This window comes from Anser anser, assembly GCF_964211835.1.
Source record: "Anser anser genome assembly, chromosome: 12".
NCBI classification, from domain to species: Eukaryota; Metazoa; Chordata; class Aves; order Anseriformes; family Anatidae; genus Anser; species Anser anser.
The window spans coordinates 17305733-17326195 of record NC_139733.1 but is presented as its reverse complement, the minus strand read 5'-3'; the positions used below and the strand labels follow the sequence as shown (position 1 = coordinate 17326195).

Below are 20463 nucleotides of genomic sequence, written 5' to 3'. Positions count from 1 at the left end.
TTAAACCTTTGATCTGCAACATGAATCTATATAAGCCTGCACGTGGAGGGGAGCGTGTGGTCTGTCTGCACTTTATGTGGTGATTAGAGGTGTGTAAAGATCCCTGGCTGGATATGAAGTTGCGTTGCTCATAATCCAGTTGCACAGCCTCCTGCCCTTGGCAAGCTGCAGCACCTGCCCTAAGAAATCCATAAATACTTGGCTGCTGAGCTTTGTCCTCGAGTGACTGCAATGTAGATGTGCCCTTTGTAAGAACTCCTTTTAAGAGAGAGACACTCTAAACAGATGAATGAGTTGGCTTGGATACATTAAAAAAAAATATCCTATTCTAGCAGCACACTTTACTACAACTCTGACAGAATTCAGAGCAACTCTGCCTCCCTCCTGGAATTTTTAGTACGTGATTACAGTGTGGCCAGCTCTTGTGATTTACAGACTTAGAGAGGAGACCTTGAGGACATCGTTTAGTCCATTCCTGTACCTCATGGCAAGAGTTGCTCTGCCCAGGCATCATCCCTGAAAGGTATGATAGGAGGGTCGGCTTTCTGTCCTTCGTGGTTTCCAGGAGACTGGCCATTAGGGCCAATTGTAGTTGCCAGCAGGAATTCTCCACTAATGGTACCTTAACGCTGCTGGTAGGTGACTTTGGTGGACATCCATTTACTTCAAAACTTGCCTTTTTCGTGATGGAGAGTAGGGCTGGTGTTGCCCTGAAAGTTAGAGAATCAGAAAAAAACATCGCTCCTAGGATAAATGTGTGTCTCTTAAAGATGCCCCTTTCTTTCTCGCAGTAACCTTACCTTCTGCTCTCCCCCAGCCCCAGAGACAAACTAGTTTTATAGGATGTTGTATCAACAATGGAAATAACTACATTAGTATATCAAAGTTCTCACAACTGTCTGCTATTGCAGCCAGTCTTCCTCCAAGCCTGTATTTTGTGATGCTGAACTCTTTAAAAATTTGCCTAGAAGTGACTTGTAATAGTCTAGAGCTCTGGAAAACCTAACCTTTACCTAGATATTTAAATATCATCCAAAGAATCTGAAGTCTTTTGCATGGGAAAGGTGTATGAGAAAATAGGATGCCATCCAGTAGACATGTTCCATCAGCCAGTCCATGAAATACTGAGCTGTGTCTGTAATACAGGGCTTACAAAATAGACTTTTTACGAACAGCTTATCTTCCTCTGCACTATCATTAGGCCTGGGGAGAGGGACAGCAAGTTCTGTCTGGCTGAGAATGAGCAGTTTTATAAATCCAATTACATAAATATGTGACCATTGCTACCTGGTTAGCATGTATACCAGTCTGGATTAATACGTTATTATTTGTAATTCACGCATTTTGGAAACCCTGTAGCCATGTTTCCCCAAAAGATAAGGAGTATGAGCTAAAGATCATGAAACAGTACATCAAAGAGCCTGTAGATATCTTCAGCACTTGAGCTTTAATTGGTGACTTCTCATGGTCGCATGCATAACTCCCATTGACACTAATGGGGATTGCTTACACATACCAAGTGGAGAATAGCCCAGGAAATCACTTATCTGTGCTCGAGGGGTATTGTATCTTGATCTGTGACAAGCGAGAGTCACAACTGGCATCATTTACTGTCAACCATTTCTGCTGAATGAAACCAACATGTGCTCCATGGAAAGCGTCCGCTTAAGTTTGAAATAGCAAGAGGCTCTGGTTAATCGAAGACACTTTCTCTAAGTTAAACTCTTACACTTTTAAAAAGTGTAGAAGTTCATCCTTGTGCATTTATCTCACAGAAAAATTCTGAATCTAAGCTTCCTCTGATCGATGGTTACATTAATTATGCACAAAAGGTTCAATTCTGCCAGCCTCGTTCACTTTGAATGCTGCTTTACCCAGGGAGGAATTGACTTGCATTATGCAGGTTGGACAAATTCACCTTTGGTCTGAACTTCTGTAAAAGTCTCCAGGGAAGGTCAAGTTTCTGTTATTTTCAATAATAAATGAGATTCCCATTGAGCAAAATGATCCAGGAAATCAGCTTCAGCTCTCTGAATCGCGGCTGTGTAGCCTCTGATGGAGGCCTGGGAAGAACCGATGGGGTTGGAGGAGAGATGAATCTCCTCCAGGTCCTGCAGCTCTAACCCCGTAGAGTTGACTCCAAGGAAGCACGAGTGTTAATGACTTTTAATGTATTTTGATGAAAGTCTCAGAGCTGTGATTTTCAAATATACTTGCTTACAGTCTTGACCTATCTCAAATGATGTTCTTGTAGGTGAGACAGCTACAGCAATAAGGGGAGAGTGTAATATTTGTGTAGTAGACAAATTATGTTTTTTCAAATCTTAGCAAAGTTTTCCCCTCACCACGTTTTTTGCCCCCAAATGGATGTTTGGAAACATCAGTAATTTCACTTTCTCCTTAGCCTCTGGAAGTAACCTAATTTGGCTTAAGAGTTGGAGAGAGAAATAATAATTAATGTGATTTGTTCATCTAAAAAATGTGAAGTATAACCTAAACAAATGGCAATAGTGGTAGAAAAAATGCTATAGTGGAGGTTTCAAACTTTAATCTTCTGTTAAGTTGTGAAGTGACCTCAGAGGAAGGAGTGGCAGTTTATCAAAAGGACGTATATTTCTTTGTAATGTGGTTTCGTTGGCTCCTTCCAGTTATTAATCTTAGCGTTGCTAAAAATATATGGGATAATGGATGATGGCTATATAGAGCTCTAATTTACTTTACTGCACAGTCACTGTGGGAATGTGCTTTAGCTACTTTGGCTCTTTTGTATTGCCTCGAGAGAGAATGTTGCCCATGTGTTTTGCTCTGCAAGTCATCTGTTGTTTTTCAATGTATGCACATAAACAGCTCTTGCTGCTACGCCTAAATATTGAGTCAGCAGTTCCCTCTGATGAAGCCATCACCGAGGACTGTCACTTTTATCTCAGCAGATCAGCGTCACAGAGCACGTAATGCCATTAGCCCCCAAACAAAGTCTGCTAACTGCAGAGTCGTGGGGCACAAGTGACCTGCTGCTCTTTTGCTTCCCAGTCAGCTCGGAGCTGGGGCTGCCAGCTCGGTCGCCGTGTGGCTCCGTAACCCGGCCAAAAAATGGGTGCAGTTTCAATCTTCCCACCTTGCAGAAGGAATTCTTGAATATATTGACAAGTGGGAGTTGCTCAGATTTTGTGGTGGATGTTAGGGGGTTATTTTGTTGTTATTTAAAGCATTTAAAATGCCTGCAATTGATCTGTCACATCCATCGGGCTCTGCTCCCCCTCATCCTGCGGTTGCAAGGGTATCAGGGATTCATCTCCCGGTGCTCTTTTGCTTTACTACAATGCTTCCTTGGCAGGGTGAGAGAAACATTTTTTAGATCCTCAAAACATTTATTGCCTCTATCCTGCAAAAACTTGAGCACATCTTTAACACGAGGCATGGAAATTAGCCTTGAAGCTGTTGCGTGCACCTGTGTGCTTTAAGCTAAGCAGGTGATTTGCAGCGAGTGTCGTGAGGCTTCTGTGCCAGCATCCATCTGGCAGAGTGGCGTCACCTGCATCAGTCATCTGAAGGACTCAACACGCTTGTCGCAGGATAAATGCCTCACGCTTTGAGTATAAGTGCTGGAGTTTGGGTGTAAACTTTATTTTTTGATACAGTCTTATCTGCTATATGACATCCACGTGCTGAAGAAAAGCGTTCTGTCTCTGATAATCGCCTGACTGTCCTCTAAATCGAGTAACATATCGGGACTTTGGAGAGAATCTCATTACAGAGTTTTTCTGAAGCCGAGATCTGATTGCGTATTTTCAGACATTCGTTTTGCTGGAGTGGGCTGATCTAGTAGTGTGAGAAAGCAAATTTCTGGGCCGACTGTTTTCTCAACACCCCGGATGACAATGTCCTCCACTGACCGTGTCTAAGCTGAAAAAGTAGTTGTGGTTTTTCTTTATTCTCCGCGTGAACCTGACACAGGTATGAGCTAAAACCTGGTGGTGCTTCTGTTTGTTGGGAATTGGACGCAGGACAAGGAACAGCTCATTTTGTTTGGGCTGCCAAACAGTTGCGCGACGATAATTGTTGCGTGCAGCTTATTTACGTTGGATCCAAACCAGTGACAGTGGGGACCTTCAGATACTCTGGAATTACTGCGGTGAAGGTGGGAGCTGCTGGCGTTACGGCTCTGCGTGCTGTCCCGCGCTGTCTGTTGGCCCGCCCGTACCAGAAGGGCATTGGGAAAATGGCAAGCGGGCTTAAAATGGCATTTAAAATGGGGGCACTTGCAGAAAATGACTTGCGAGAAGCTAATAAAATGGCAAAGCGTGTAATGTGATGGACTGATTGTTTTGTGTGAAGGCAGAGCTCTAAATGCCTACGCAGGGACATTTAGCAGGGAGAAGGTATAACTGGAAGTAATCAGATGAAATGAAGCAAAGACCATTTAAGCCAAGCACTGTGTCATCGTCCCCAGTCTGAGCACTGGAGTATTTTGTAAGGGTGGTGCTCGGCTTCAGAAAGGCGCAGTAAAACACTCCGTGGGTACACATCCTGTGAGATTCCGAGGTGATGACAGGTTTGGGAGGCAAGGTTTTCATTATTTGTGTACAGCCGAAACAACAGCAACAACAAAAAACCGAACCCGAAACAAACAAATGGAGAAGGCTGTGTATGTTATCAGTGGCGTGACAGGATAGCTTCAGGCCGCGGAGATGCAGAGGTGTGTGCTGACTAACCAGCAGGCTTCCTGGATCGGGGAATGCTTTAATTAAACATGAGGAATACGCGTTGTAACTCGGGTTTTCTCTGGTATTCTATTGCTCTTACAAAGCTGTAAGGACTAATAAGTTTTTGCTGTGCTAGAACTGGTAGTGTAGAATTGACAACAAGGGAACTGCACACAGTAAAATATTCCAACAGTTTTTACTTCAGCGAGGTAAGAAAAAATTAGAATTAATGTATTTGTTTTCTTTCATGTTCTAATGCTTCCAATTATCAATAGGGATGAATCCTAAACTCAAACACCAATCAACTCCTGAACATTTGGCATCTTTTCAGCATCCTGAGCAGTCACCTAATCACAACGTTACAGAAAGCAAACCAGAAGAATCTTTTCAGCCAGCTAAAGTGTTAGCAATCATGGAGAACCAAAGCGTGCGAGGCATACAGAGCTACTGGGGGGAAAAAAAAAAAAAAGAGAGAAATTGGTAGCAGTTAAGTACAGGTAAAATTAAGGGACAGAATCTGTAGGGAATGGTGCCTAAATGGGCATATTGCTGGGTGGATTTGCTGTCTGTTCTAGTCCTTCCCTTACATTTCACAGTAAGTGCATCCATATGGCTCTATAACTGCATGTTTCTATAATCTGCATACTTCTTGCTATATCTGATGCATTTGCATTTTTTGGTCAGTAATGAATACGAAGCTGGAAAACCACCAAGCAAGGCTTGGGGAGGATTTGTCTGGGAACAAGACCCATCTGAGCCGAGGGTTGGTAAGTGGGTAGACTTTTGTCTTGCCAAAAATCGAAGGGCCACAGGAGACTTGTGACTTTGTAAGAGTGTGATGAGGTTATCACGGCTGGGAGTCCATTAGGTTCTAAGCATTTTGCAGCTCTGGGCTAGGGGAAGAAGTATACCGCGGTGATGGTATCTCCAGTGTATGCTGTTCAGGGAAAAGACTGCTTTAAATAACTATATTGATGTTCTGTGGAAGTGTGATGGATGCTCTCTCTTTCATGGTCAGAGAAAATTTGGTCACAGAAACAAACATCAGGCAACGTTTCAGAGATAAACGTGTAGGTTTTATATGACTCTCTCTTTCTATGGTGGAATTTGTAGAGATCAGACTAATGAACTGATCTAGTTATAGGCACATGCTGTTAGGTGAGCTGTTTTATTAAGACTTTTAAATGCAAATTGAAGGTCTGCTAGAAGGGCAATTAAAGGCAACAAAAAGAGTTTTCTATCACACCCAAGCAGGGTTGTCCCACATTGTGTTGTACTTATCTCGGCAACGCAAACGGCCTCAGAAGACAAACAGCCAGGGAGGCAAGCAATCTTTGTTGAAGCAGCTGAGCAAATGGACATCAAATAATCTATTGCTGTGGCTTTAAAGTGCAGAATGTCTTTTCATGGATATATCTGCGCGTATGTATGTAGGTGTCAAGAGTAAATATTGTTTTTGGATATAAACAGAATTGAAGTACTGCAGGTGTTTGGTCTGTGTTGGATACCCAGTTTAGTATGAGCATAATTCCAGTATCTGTTCACAGGACTCCGAAGCTTTGGAGTAAAATAGAGAATAGGTTACCTGTTTGGGGGAGATTTAATTTCTTTATTATCTAGGTTTTAGAGAAAAAAGCAATGCTCCTTGGCTCATGAAACTCTCAGACTGGGCAACACCTCCTGTTCGGCAATTTGTAGAAATCAGATAGCTTTGCAAATGGCCATGAGAAAAACTGATAACTCATATGAGATAGGTTGTACATATGGGTACACAACTTCCTACAGTGGGGAAGTGTCAATAAGCCAATGGGGTATTTGTTTAAAAGTGCTGTTTTCATGGGAGTGACCCTGCATCCACATATCCTGTGACTTCAACGTAGATTTTGAGCAGCTGGTGGTGGAGAGCACCCACCCCAGCACCTTTGGTCCATTGTGTTTAGTACAGATGTGCACGGCTGTACGCAGTAGTCAAAATCTCTACTAGGAGGTGTGTCAGTACTTCTTTCGACAATAAAGGTGGACCTTTTGAAGTAAAGGCGTGCGTCATGGTTGTAGCATTATCTAGACTTCTAAAAATGTATATATGAGAGAAAGTGAATATGAATGCAAACATATAATCACCCTGTTAATTTACTCTCAGCTGATTTCACTTCCCGTAAGTCACACACACACTTACACCAATGGCAATTTTCATTCATTTCTTTGCCAGTTTTTAAAAGCAGAACATTGCAGTGCAATCCCATTACTACAGCTTTATTGATTTATAAAATTGCACTTTATTACACTAATCCATATATTAGAATAAAACAGTGCCTAGTTACATCTAAGGTCTTCTCACCAAGTAGGTACATCGTTTGCTTTTTCATCAGGCTCTCACAATTTAAATTAGTGGATGTCATGCTGTTGGACTCAGTAAGCACAGGATTAATGGCAAACTCATTAGTTCACAAAGTTTAATCTTCTTGGTGGGTGTCCCATCTCATGGGAAATGAGAGGGATTCGGCTGCAGGTGTCTGAGGTAACAGCAATCACTCAAAGAGAGGGATCCAGAAGGTGAGCTGCTGCTGCGACCATGAGAACATTTATTCCTTACGTTTTATTTGCTGCCAGAATACTTTCTTTTTCTTTTTTTCTTAAGATCCTTAAAAAAAGACCTGTTTAAGTGGCTTTCTTGGGAAGCGTGGCAGTTTTTGAACCCTTACATCTTGTGGTCATTGAATAATGATCGGTTTCTTTGAATTGATATTGAGGTCCAGAACAAAACCCTGTATGCGAATTGGCTTCATGTAGCCACGGCACGGTGTTTCACTGCCCATTCACAAGCTTGCAAAGCCCCAAAGCAGCAGCAAGTTATTTTTGTCTTTTAATCTGTTAGGCCCTGATACATAAGGTTTCCTAAATCCCATTGATTTCTCTGGAATTAGGCTCCTGAAGTCCTTTGAGATCCTGGGTCTGGTTCATCTTTCATCCCGGTGCTATAAAACAGAAAAAAAACTGCTTTCCCTACCTCCAAACACTACAGGGATAAATGTGCTGAAGATTATCAGTGTTCTCATTCAGTGGCAGTGAGGGCCGCAGGAATACCAAGAATAGATTTAGAAGGGACAAAAATAACGTGCTGCCTTGAGGGTATGCAAACCCCGAGCCGTTGCCGCGCGGCTTGGCTGAATCATTTCTCCAGGGAGGCTCCAGGCCGGCGGTACTTCTTCCTGAGAAAGGAGCCGAGAGATGCAGCAGGACCCAGTGCCTCAGGAAGAGGGAGAGCAGCTTTTACGTGTGCCGAGGGTCGGCCTCACTGCTTGGTGTGTGCACAGCACGGTCCTTCGAGCAAGAGGGCGTCCCCCTAAGCTGAGGGATCCGGCTTTGCCCAAGGAGCGTTGCTGGAGAGGCTGGTGGGAGCAGGAGGAGATACCGAGCTCTTTGGACAAATCCCTTCCATCTTCCCTACAGACAAAAAGTGTAGACTGTAGGCATAAAATTCATTTCTCTCTGAAATGTCTCTGTAGAAAGATAGCTTTGTCTTGGTCAGCTGCTTTCTGGGTTTAATCAGTCATTCCTGCAGACCGTGCTGACAGAAATTTTGCTTGTAGTACTGCAGTGTCTGTGTGGCCAGGAAGAGTCAATCAGCATCTGTTCCTGCACATGCATCATTAACAAAGCTGGGAGTTAATGTCTAATGACAGAGCACGTTCTCCTTTGGACTGAATTTCTGCTTTGCCACCAAGACGCTTTGGATGCTTGTCACGTTTGTGTAGTTTACAGGTATCGAGTCGATGGCTGGAGAAGGGACAGACACCATTTAAAGTCCCAGAATGGGTTTCCTGAGTTTGGAGTTTCCAGATAAAATTGTATTTCTAAATTGAGCTTATTTGATTTGTAACAGACTAAGGCTTTCTGAAACTTCTGTCTTTTTCATGTAATTACAACTATAAATTGCACCCCTTACCTTAGGTAAATGGGGACAGGCACTTGAGTAATGGATAACATACCTGTGTCCAAACAAAATGCCTTCATGCTGCTGTTAGAAAATAACGTCAGCAGTCTTAGTTTGGATAACCCCGGGAATCTATAGTATGAAGCAGTTCTGTGTACAGCGTTTGCTTACAGACAGGTTACTCTTTATTGTTTGTTAACGTAGATGAGGCCACTCCTAATGCTGTGTTCCAGGTAAGTTCGGGCTTCCGCCTAGCCGCTAATCAGGTTGCTTCTTCTGGAGGCAGACCAGGTTTTGTCTGTCTCTTCCCTTCTCTGCTTGCCATCAGCAGATCTGTGGAATTTGTCCTGCCTTCCAGTTATCTGGCACTGGAGGTGACAGATGCAGGAGAGCCAAAGCAGGCTTTCCAAATTGTCTCGTGACACGAGGGAAGACGGTGACCTGTGAGCGCTGCGCGGAGCGAAGAGGGGCTTTTTTCCTAGTGTGTTTCTTCCTTAGCAGCTGAAGATTTTTTCCAGGTAGGCAAGGAGAGGAATCGCTTGCTGAATGAACAAAAATATCAGCCTGCAAGAGCAACAGCAAGAGCAGCATCCTTCCTTCTAGCCTGCCTGCAGGCAGCCTGTTGGCAAACCCCCGCAGCAGCGCTCGGCCCTGCAGCTTTGTGAGTCGGTAGCATCCCTGCACGCTGTGCATTAAAACCTTCCCTCCTGCACTCCGTTCACCTGTGGTACCGCCAGTGGCTGGGGCTTGTAGAAAATACGCCTGTAGCAGCCACGTCAGTACCCTCAGTGTAAAACTCCCACGTTTTGTCATTTTAAGAGAATCTGGACAGCGGAGACGAGAAACGACTTGTGGTCTGCTCAGCTATGTTGTGGTGGCTCACCATAATTTCTGCCAAGCAGTGGAATTGGGTAAAGAGCTTGCAGAAATGCAATGGGGAGATGTAGGTGTTCTGCACTGGAGAAGTTAACTTCTAAATAACACGCCAGAGGCTGTTTGGATGCATGGTTACAGCTCAAAAACTGTTTTTTCTTCCTTTTTTTTTTTTTTTTTTTAAGAAGAAAACTGAAGTGACTATGGCCTCTTTGAAGTCTTATTTTTAGGTTACAATAAGCAAGATTCTGATTAATTTAGCAGCAGGGCATCAGTGGCTATTAACAGCTTAACATGAGGCCATGGTAGATTGATAAGGAGCTAAACAGCCCCTGAATCACATATTAACAATCTGGCCATGCTATAATTGAGGCTCATGTTGGGTAATTGTCAGCATGGTTGATAGGCAACATAATAACAGTAGCTATTTGTCTTTTAAATGGGCACTTAAATTATTCAGAGTAATAGTTGATAGTCATCAGTACATCTGAGCCGTAGTCCAGTTACTCTGGGCATGGATGAGAAGCTTTAATTTAATTAATTTAGTTAGTGCAGCATGGGGCTCTCCTTGCGCATGCTCACCTGTCTGTGAGCACTTTTTCAGGTGGGGTCTCCAGCCCGCGAGGAGATCCCTTTTCTGTGGCCTGGGCATTAATCGTGCATGGATTGTCAAGGATGCCACTAGCTTGAGCGTGACAACCAAAGCAACAGCTCGGCAGATGTTTCACCTCGCATCAGGGCCACCCAAAGGCAGTTTTACCTCCCCAGAGCCAGAGAGAAGGCAAGACCCTCAATGCTAACCAATAGCCTTTTTATTCCTCTTTTTTTTTTTTTGTGGTTGTAGAAGATTTGAGCAGTTCCACTGCGCATTCATTTTTATACCTACTTTTGTACGTTGTGGGACATTTTAGCCAAATCGTGAAAGTTTATGAATCATTAAATGTACAGAAGGAGTCAGTAACCACTCAGTTTCTCCTTCGGTTTCTTCATGTTGTAGCATTAGCAATTCTGAGCTAGTCACGCAGTGGGACATAACTCAAATTAATTAGCTAAATTGCTACCTAATGGCAATAAGATTTGATGCCACTTAATATTTCAGTGCAAACATGGCAGGCAGGTTAACGTATTTAAATATGATAGGCTCTCCTTTCCTAATGGAGTATCTAACTCTTGTTTGGGCTGTCTACAGCACTCATTGCGCTCAATTAATTCTGCCATTAGCAGTGCTCTGATCTGCTATTAGCTCTGATAAAATACACAGCCACCTCCGTAGCCCTTTTCCTCAGCGATGACCAACCTGTAGTAAGGACGCTGAAATGCAATTTAACGGGGGGAGGGAGGACACACTCAACGCTTTGCACATAATTAAATCACATTAATAACGAGAGACTTAATTACAATTCTGAGTTTATCAGCAGAAAGCTCTGACGGCAGCTTGCAGCCTGCGATGGTGCTGGGCAGCAGTCGAGCGGTTGTTTGGGGCTGCAGAAGAGCTCGGGGTGGAAGGTGCCGGTTGTTCTCAGCATCCCGTTCCTGGGAGAAAAGTCCCCGAGTTGGCTTACGCACCTCTTGGTTGTCTTTTCTTTCACGCTTTCTTTCCGCCTGCCCTCTCCCCCCACCCCTCTCGCGAAGCAGCCCTTCTGGCTTTGTTGTAAGTGTGGTTTGTAATCATTGTACACATCCCAGATGGTTCATGAAAACTCTTTGAAATGCCATCTGCCAGGCGTGTGTCCAGCCGGCAGCCTGTCATTCTGCTACAAGAAAAACGGAGGCGGGTTTTCCCTTCCCCCTGCCTTTCTGAATCGCATTCAGTAACACTTGCTCAGATGTGGAGCAGGATAACAGCCCGAGCATCTGCAAGCAATCTTCGCTCTAGACAGCGACATGGAAAGTTGTTGGGTGTTTCGCCTCGGTCCAGATAAGATATCCTAAGCAGTGTCGTTTTTATTTCCCCCCCTGTTCCTTGCTGGAGCCCAACGGGAGGTGACAAATGTTATCTCTGTGATGTAATGTTTTTCTTCTACGCCCTGGCTTGGCGCTCCTAATGCATTCAGCGTGTGTTGCAGGCAATCGCGCTGATAGCAAGCACATCTGCGATTTTTTGACTTGAACATATTCAGGAAATTAAGAACACTGAGATGAAACAAATAGATCCATTAAAATGGCTCAGAGGAATTATGGCAGAGATATAATTGTCATGTCAAATAGGCAGCCAGCACTAGTAAACTGCTGACTGCAATTTCACTGCTATAAAAATTCAGAAGGAAAAAAAAAATGATTAATAAATACTCTCCGTGGGAAGATATAGATAAAGAAAAGATGAGAACTCGAAAAGATAAAGTAAAATGAATCTTGAAGTTCCTTGATCTTTGTGCTTTATGAACGTGTGTTGTCAGTTACTGGGAAGAAGCACGTCCCAGTCTCTGTCACTCGGCTCGCGTGGCTCGGGGTGACGTTTGACTGACGCGGAGGGTGAGGAGCGTTACGGAGTCTGGTTCTCACTTCCACTGTGCTCCAGGCGTGGGGCAGCTACAGAGCATCCTTGGACGTATTGCTGGAGCTTTTTCATCTTCCTTCCCTCTTACGGGCCTGGTTTAGGGGAACCCAACAGGGGGCAAGACCCGTGATGCCCAGGTGAGGGTCGTCACGGTGTGAACATCCGCAGCAGCATCAGGCGTGGGGCAGCGTGTCTTGGGTGGAAACGCAGCAACTTAGGCAGCAAGGGGCATGCAGTGCAGGCCCAGTCCTCCTCTGGTCTAGATCTGTGAAAGACAGCTGTCCTCTGCTGCAAAGTGCTTGGTAAAAATCGTTGTAGGAATTCAAGAACTCAAAGAATGCCAAGTTGAATCCTTTCAAATAGGAAAGAATAGTTCTGCTGGTATGGTGAAGGTAGCCTTCATCGCCTCCGTCCCCTTTTTTGCTTTTCTTCTTCCTGCCTTTACCATTCACACAGCTCCAAGAGAAGGAATGATAGCAAAAGCACAGGAATTCAGAGGCTATCTGAAGGCTGATGGTGAATAAAATGAGAGAGGGGGTGGAGGAGAGAGAGAGACAGATTCTATTTTGAAACAAGAAATGGAGGATTTTGGAGAAAGTGGATGTCTATCAAGGAAACTAATCTAGTGATAGTGTTTTGAGGGTGTCATTCCATCGAGACTGACCTCTTGAGCAGTCTCTCGGATGAATAGGGCATAAGCAGATTTTCCGCTTCCCTGGCACTTGAGGAAAACATTTGCCAGATGTAGGCATGGTAAATTTATGCTCTTTCAACTTCTGAGAGCTGGAATCTTCCCAATTAGTTTCCAGAAACTCAGTTTCTTTATATTTTCTTCAGTCCTTTTATAGCAGGCTTAAGAAACTATATGCACTGAGAAGGTACTGCCCAGGGGCCGGGAAAGCCTCAAAGAAGTGAGAAATCATGCTTCATTAAATATTAGGTATGGTTTCCACAGCTCTGAAGTTACTCCCAAGCCAGCAGATTGGTTGCGGCCACAGCCATCAAACACCTGCAATCATCTAACACCGTTCTTCCTTCTAAAGTTCAGTTTCCACCGGTGTCTCTAAATCTGTCATTTGTATTTAATCCCAGGTGTACAGAATTCAGCCGTCTCCCAGTCTCTGGAGTCAAGGAAAATAGAGGCTATTGAACAGAAATGGATCCCAATCAATTAAGCTGTGCTCAGTGACCTAAAATGCAGTGGCCCAAGCCATCTCAGCAAAAAGTCGTGAAATGACTCATCTTACACCGTGCTTCGAAGGGCTGGAAATTGGTAGGAAGGGAAGGGTTTCAGAGCTGGCAGAGCAGCAATGATCAGAGCCCTGTTCTCCATGGGTGCTGTTTAAATTGTTGAGTGCTAGAGAGGGATTCAGTGCGAAGTATTGCTTAAAAGGAAGAGTATTTCTTGAACCGGGATGAGCTCGTAGGTGAACTAAGAAGCATTTGCAGACAGTTTCTCTAGCGAGTGCATGTGAGTGGTGCATCCAAACTGCCTCATGGTATTTTTTTTAATGTAGAATTAAAATCAAAAACAAAAACCGTACATAGAGATAAAGTAATAAGAAGAAATAAGGGAGAAGAGATCTGTGATGTGAAAGAATAAGTGACAAAGAAATAAAGGAAGACAGAAGTTGCCTTATCTGAAAATACGAATTGCAATTTTATCGAAGTCGAAGTGACACTCTGCTAATGGCAGGAAGGTAATTGCTGGCGTATTCCCAGATACCGTACTCTTCCAGCTGTGATTCTGCATGTGGTACAAGATAATTCTTTGCCAGAAAGCCTTTCTGGGAATATCAAAACTACTGTGGTTTGGTGGAACAACTAGTACCGTCATCAGAAATGTATGTCTTGTCTTGTTTTTATGTGGGTTCCTAACTGGTCTCCTGGCGTTGCTTTCTGTGTATCATAGAATTGTATTTTTTGGATACTGTTCTACCTTTATAATCATTTTTATTGTCCCTTTTAACACTTGATAAGAAAAAATTGTATTAAATGTTAATTTTGCCTTTCAGGCACAACTCGCCCTCCGAGAGAAGGAGAAGTGCCTGGTGTGGACTATAACTTTCTGACTGTGGAGGAGTTTCTGGAGTTGGAGCGAAGTGGGACCCTTCTGGAAGTAGGAACCTATGAAGGTACGGAATCACGGGCAGAGAAAAAGCTCTTCAAGTAGCCATGGTAGGATGTCTGATTTGCATCACCCGTGCTCAAGTTAACCAGCTACAGTTAAGACCTTGTTTTCTGTCTTTGCGTTCCATTTCCATTTGTTGTCTGTACGCAGAGAGAGGGAATTTCAATATTGCTGTGTTTTGTCTTTTCCCACTGAGTTAACTACCTCAGAAGATTAACATCAGTAGGCCAGGAGGATCTAAGATGAAATCTGGTAACAAAATATTGAGGGAAGGCAGCGTGGCAGTGAATGAAAATGCATCTTTCCTTTGTGTCCCCTATAACCTATCTCTCTGTTCGCTTTTTCTTCCCTCCTGCTGTCTCTCTTTTCCTTCCGGCCTTTTTGTCTTTTTCCCTATGTACACATCCTTCATCACCCAAATGTGTCTCAGGATGCAACTACGTGGTGCACTGCTTTTGGCCTTTTCTTCTTCTTTATTCTTGGATAATTACTTCTAAGCCGAGACATTGGGTTGATTCTTTTGACAGCGCAGCTTTACAAACAACAGCATTGAGACAGCCAAGGGGGCACTGAAATGTCACTAGGGTGAGGGAAGGAAAAAGATGGCTTTGCCTCCCAAGAAAATGCGAGGCAAATTGGCCAAATTTAGCTACACAATAGGATTTGTATACCTAAAGATGCAATCTCTATCTCCTTTAAATTGAAAACTACTTTTGGTTGTGTTGTTTCCATCTACCCCCCGACTGAGAACAGTCAGATGCATCTCTTGGGAAGCTAATGAAAATCATAGAAACAAAAAAAACATCTTACAGGTTTGAAAGTCCTTCCCGTGCACTTCAGCTCATGCATGTCGTTTGCAAGAAGTGAAATGGGTCTTGTCATAACTAGGAGTTGAAAAACCCTTCTTGCAGCCAGTAACAAGATACATGGATTATGTTTTACGATGTGAACTACACACAAATAGCTGATATTCTTTGAAAAGTAGTTATCAAATATGAACAAAAAAGATTGGGATATGTGGTTTTGTTTTTTGAGCTCTAAAAATAAAGTTCTGAAACACTGTTTAGCCTAATTCTTTAAAAACTCTCTTATAAGGTCACCTTTAAACCTTGCACTTAATCCCAACTACAGACAATTGCGGTGTCAAACCTGGTTTACGTGAAGATGCTAAATGCATTATTTGGTTTCGCTCTTCCACCTCTCTGAGCTGATTAGCCCTATCAGCACCAACACTAAGGTTCCAGAAGCAGCACTTCTCCAAAATCAGTTTTTTTCCTCTCCGTGTTTCTAATTATAACACTAAATTAGTTTTCTTTGTTGTGGTGCTTGAAATAGATGGGCTGAACTGCCTTGCCATTGCTTCCTGATCATATTCGTTCTGGTGACCTTTCCACTTGGAAAGACAAAATGGGTAACTGGCTGTAAGCTGGCTCCTGGGAGATGCTGGGCATTAGCTTTCAGGGAATGCTGTACCCATCTGGGACAGTGATAGCATGGTCGTTTCATTGCTTATGTGATTATATGCTTTAGCAGCTAAACAATTTAGATTTCATGGTTAGCTATTTTGAGTTGCTGCATATGAGGTTGACTTCCCTAAGTCTAATGGGTATTTCATTTCGGTGGGTGATAGAAGTGTCAACTTGGAGGGACTAACTTGTCCGAAGTGCTGAGAAGCTTCTTTCCCCGTTGACATCAGGGATGCTGATGCTTAGTGGTTCTGGAGAACTGGCCCATGAGGGAAAAATCAGTTAGAATAAAGAAAATAATAACAATGTGTGTATACACATATGCATCAAGACACATCAATATTTGATAGTAATGTGAAATAAATAAAGTTCATTTTTCACTTACAGCTTCAGGAAATGATTTTGCTCTCTTCTGAGATTTCTTTAATGGCTTCGTTGTCCTTTTTTTTTTTTTTTGAAATCTTATTTTACGAGAGTATTGATCAAAACAGTTTTGATCTTGATTAGATCTTAGAATATGGCGTGGTTAAGACTCAAGCTGCAACCACCAGCAATTTTGCTTTACTAATAATAATAATAAAAAAATCTCCCCCAAAATGAAGGCCACTAAGTTAGAATTCTAATGTCCAGGTTTTCTTTAGTACCCAGCTTTGTAGCCCTAGATTATTTTAATTTTCATTTGTTCTATGCTGCATTTTGCCTTTTTTTTTTTCTTTAATGCACCACCGTGGTGAAGTTGATTGTATTTTTGACCCTCCCAGTGACAGTTTATTCTAAACCAGAGGGATAGAACTTATCAAAAGGAAATACTCTCCTGTTTCTCTCCAGAGAACAATAAAATAATACCTTTAATGCATGGCTTTTAATATTAGTAATGCTACTTACTGTACTGAGCCGAACTCCAGCAACTGCAGGGATAGGGTTGCGTTCAGTTACAGTGCAATTTGGTGATTTAGAGATGAAGCAAGGGCAAAGCCATGAGATGGAGAGCGGTGATGTTGAATAGGCAAATTCTGCTTCATGATCTAACCCAGGTTTGGTGGGGCTGGAGGAACGAACGGGCTTGTAAGTAGCTCCTGATGCCACAGTAAGGTAGAAGCATTTCACACCTCTTGAGGAGCTCCTGCTCTTCGTGGTGCTGGGAGCAGAGGCTGAGGTCTCTGTGTCTGCATGTGATGACGGGTGGGAGTTGGATGTAGTCGTGTTCTTTATTTCTCTGCTACATTTCAGCAGCTGGAGAGGAAGTGTGACTTAAACAATCAAGGCTACGTTTTGACATTGCCAGATGGCATTCATTTGCCTTTTGAAGGCATAAAGCCACTCAGAAACCAGCACTATCATTGGGAAAAACCTTGCAGGAGGTGTAACAAAAGCATTTAATAGTTACTGAAGAGAACTTCTGGGGAGAAAGAATAGAAAACAGGAAGCTTTCAGAGCAGGGGTAAAATGCAGGACTTTGATGCTGATACGGATGCTATTGATTTGGAAGGAATAAAGAACAAGCAGAAGAGAACAGCTGGAAACCACAAAATAGTCGGAGAGTGTATCAGGTTTTGAAAGTGCTCTAATTGCAAAGAGAAACTGCAAGCTGAAGGGGACAAAAAAGGTGTTGCCTACCCACTGGGCTGCATAATATCAGTAGTATTTCTTCTGGTGCACTGCAAATGTGTTCCTCAGGGCAGTTTTTGATTCACGTCCCTGTAAATGCAGAGGAGGCACGGCAGCCTCTTCTCTGACCACCACCGTGGTGTGTTCTTCACCCAAAATGCTCCTAAAATCATAATCACATGGGGGGGAGGGGAGTGAATTTGAAAACCTTAATTCCTGAGGTTTTCAGATCCAGTTTTAAGATGCTGCTAGAAACGTCTGCTTTTTTCCTTTATGAAAGCCCCATTTTGATTGCATGGAGATGAAATCCTGGAAGATGTGCCCAAAGCCGTGATGTTGCACCAGTATTGGTCATTTCTGCACCACCCGAGTGCTGGTGAAGCTGCACGTGACGTGCTCGAGCCAGCTGGTAACTCCCCTTGACGATATTCATTACAAAGAAAAAATCTTTTTAGACTGCACATTACCTGGGCCTTCTGGTGGATGGGAAACCAAGATAATTGTAATCTTGGGCATTTATTGACTGATCCTTCGGGGCATAAAATACTGATGGATGCACGGCAGTAATTGTGTAGGCTACTAATTATTTGGCAATTACTTCTGCATTTGAACTGCGGGCTCTCCCAGGGCCCCCAAGGGAATACTGCTTTGAGCGGAGACACAGCTTCTAGGTTTTATTCCCATTTCTTCCCCAGCCTGCCGAGTAGCCGAATCAGGTAACAGCTCTATACTTCAGGTTACCGGCTTGGAGAATATTAAAACAACACTTACTTCTCTCCTCATTAATATTTCAGCGTCTGTCCTGTGCCTGCAGTTATCTCGTGTTACAGACAGAAGGGAGGCGGTGGAAGCAATGGCATTTGGGAATTTGGGAGCTTGGATCGAGATGTTACAGGGGAGGTGGGCGCTGTGCAGAGACACACGGGGACATAGGCATGGTGGCCGAATTTTGAATGGGGATAGCCGCATCTCTGGGGTCTGGCGAGGCTGAATTAATGAATGCCTGCCCAGCACTTAGCGATCCTCAAAAGAAAAAGTGCTGCACTTTATAACGTGTGAAGGGTTATTACATTATGGAGTATTATTGTCAAGGCATCATCTTTCATTCTCAGGACAAGCGTTATGTGATTGCCAAGAGAAGTAATAAGTAATCTGCATTAGCCTCATGACTAAGATGTAATGGGGTGACTTGCGAACGTTTTTAAAGTGTATAAAACTAGCTACTGTAGACAGGGTCTCTGATCATGGTACTTAATGAGTGTAATAAATTACCTTAACAGAGCAGTTAGAATTTCAGCGGAAGCAGAGAGGTGTACTCAGCAACATGCTTCAAATCAAGATGCCTTTGGCCTGATAGATCTGATGGGCGAGCTCTCCTTGGGTTTCCCCACAGCAGCGCTGCTCCCCCAGCTGCCTTCCCAAAACGGCTGGGTTTTCTCTGCCGTTTTTCTGGTGTCTTTGCAGCCCGTGGGTCTTGCCAGCTCGGTACAACCATGAAACGAGCACTGCATCCGCGGCGTGCAGAACATGAGAAGATTGGGCGAGGAGGGCTGGCAGATGCTGGGGATGCCCATGCAGCGGAACAACATGTTCCGCTTAATGAGATAAGATCTGCTTATTAATGTCTCCATCCTGCAGATTGACTCAATAAATCATAATGGCTCCTTCAGCACCGTTACCATGTATCACGTCGAATTCCCACTTACGAGCAAGCATCTGTGCACTGCAGAAAGATGCCTTTCTTACCTTTGGCGTTACGCCTTGCTTTCTTCTTCTTTTTTAAACTGCTAGTGAGAATCAAAAGTCTACATTTTTGTCTGGGCCCGATTATCAGCATTAAACATGAGCGCAGCTATACTGAATTGTCATCGGATAACAATGCTTCGTTCTACAAACAGCTGAAGTCGTAGCTGAGTAACTCTTTCTCTCTAAAAGCAAATATTCAAATCTCTGATAGGGCTTTAGAGTGGTTTCGAATTTCCTATGGAAATTCTGTGTGGCTTCTCTCTGTGCACTTGTGGTAGGAAGTTTTCCAATAATTTTTCTGAAATTATTCATCGGCAGCCCTGCTTTTTACTCTTTCTTGATATATCTTAAAACACAGGCCTCAGGGGCAGAGGTTGTTCCCAAACACCTGTGACAAAAAGGGTATGGCGCATCGGTTGCTTTTTGTGTTAAGTTAGAGTCACGTTATTTTAAGCTATTTACTCTTTAACCAGAATCTGATGCGTTGATTAATGAAGGCTGTTTGCAGAAGACTGTTGATAGATGGCAGCCAGGCACATTTCGGCATTGTTTCTTGGGACTGTATGTTCTCAGGACTGTCTCTGGAGCTGGCTGCACCTCTGGGGTAGGTGGCATCCAGCTGCCTTTGCAGCTGAGCAGCCCTTCTGTGCCAGGAGACAGCCCAGCCTCCTCGATTCGCAGCATCCCCCTGCCGCTGCAGAGCTCTCCCCGTGCTGCAAGCTGCAAGGCACACGCCTCTGCCTTCCGGAGGGGCGAGGTGCTAACGGGACACATCCTCTGCGGGGGGGGATGCACGTAAACATACAAGCATTTGCAAGAAGGGTTGCATGTTGCAATGGCTCAGCGTGGCATTTTCTTGATTCCTACGTCCTTGTGCTAGGCAGGGTGTGTGCCAGCCACTTCTGTGTTCTGTGGGTGTACCATGCACAAGCACACACTTACTTGTGTTCCCTACGATTTTTTTAAATCTATTTGCATGTATATACAGCAGAAGCTCTGATATAGCTGAACTCAGGAAGCACCCTGAGCTTCCACATCCGTCTCATGCCCCGTACCACCAATACGTTCCAGCTTATGTGTTACTGGAAGTGTCTTTGCTTTGTTTTGGCTCGTTAGAAATTTTTCATGCATTAAATGTGCTTGGACAGAGCTTCACGTGAGTGCTAACGGTAACTTGTGGCAATGCCTAGCGATACCTAAACACAGGGAAAATTAAAATAAATGAGACCGATCGGATCTGTAGGTGACTTTCTGCCGTGCTGTCATCGCCTGTAAGGCACTCACTGTAGTATGTGTTAGATATCGAGCAGAAATTGAAATGTGCCCATTGTAGTATTTTTACTAACTTAACAAGAAATCCAGACTGATCTTCCAGTTAACCTCACCATTAATAACTGCAAAAATTGGCAGAGAATCTGCTAGTTCGAGCAAATTGGATTTGCATATATTGTAGGCTAATTTCTCCGAGATCCTCCACTGTCTGTGTTTTGCTTCCAATCCAGATG

The 20463-nt window shown here is 43.6% G+C and overlaps 1 protein-coding gene across 42 annotated transcripts in view; it reads left to right on the top strand.

Annotated features, from left to right (window-relative positions):
* The window catches only part of MAGI1 (membrane associated guanylate kinase, WW and PDZ domain containing 1), a 325450-nt gene that overhangs the window by 223842 nt on the left and 81145 nt on the right, over positions 1-20463 (top strand). For all 42 annotated transcript variants that reach the window (XM_083795144.1, XM_083795135.1, XM_083795146.1 and 39 more), the window contains one exon: positions 14023-14142. In XM_083795144.1, coding sequence (XP_083651270.1) covers positions 14023-14142 — 120 coding nt within the window. The remainder of the gene's footprint in view (positions 1-14022; positions 14143-20463) is intronic.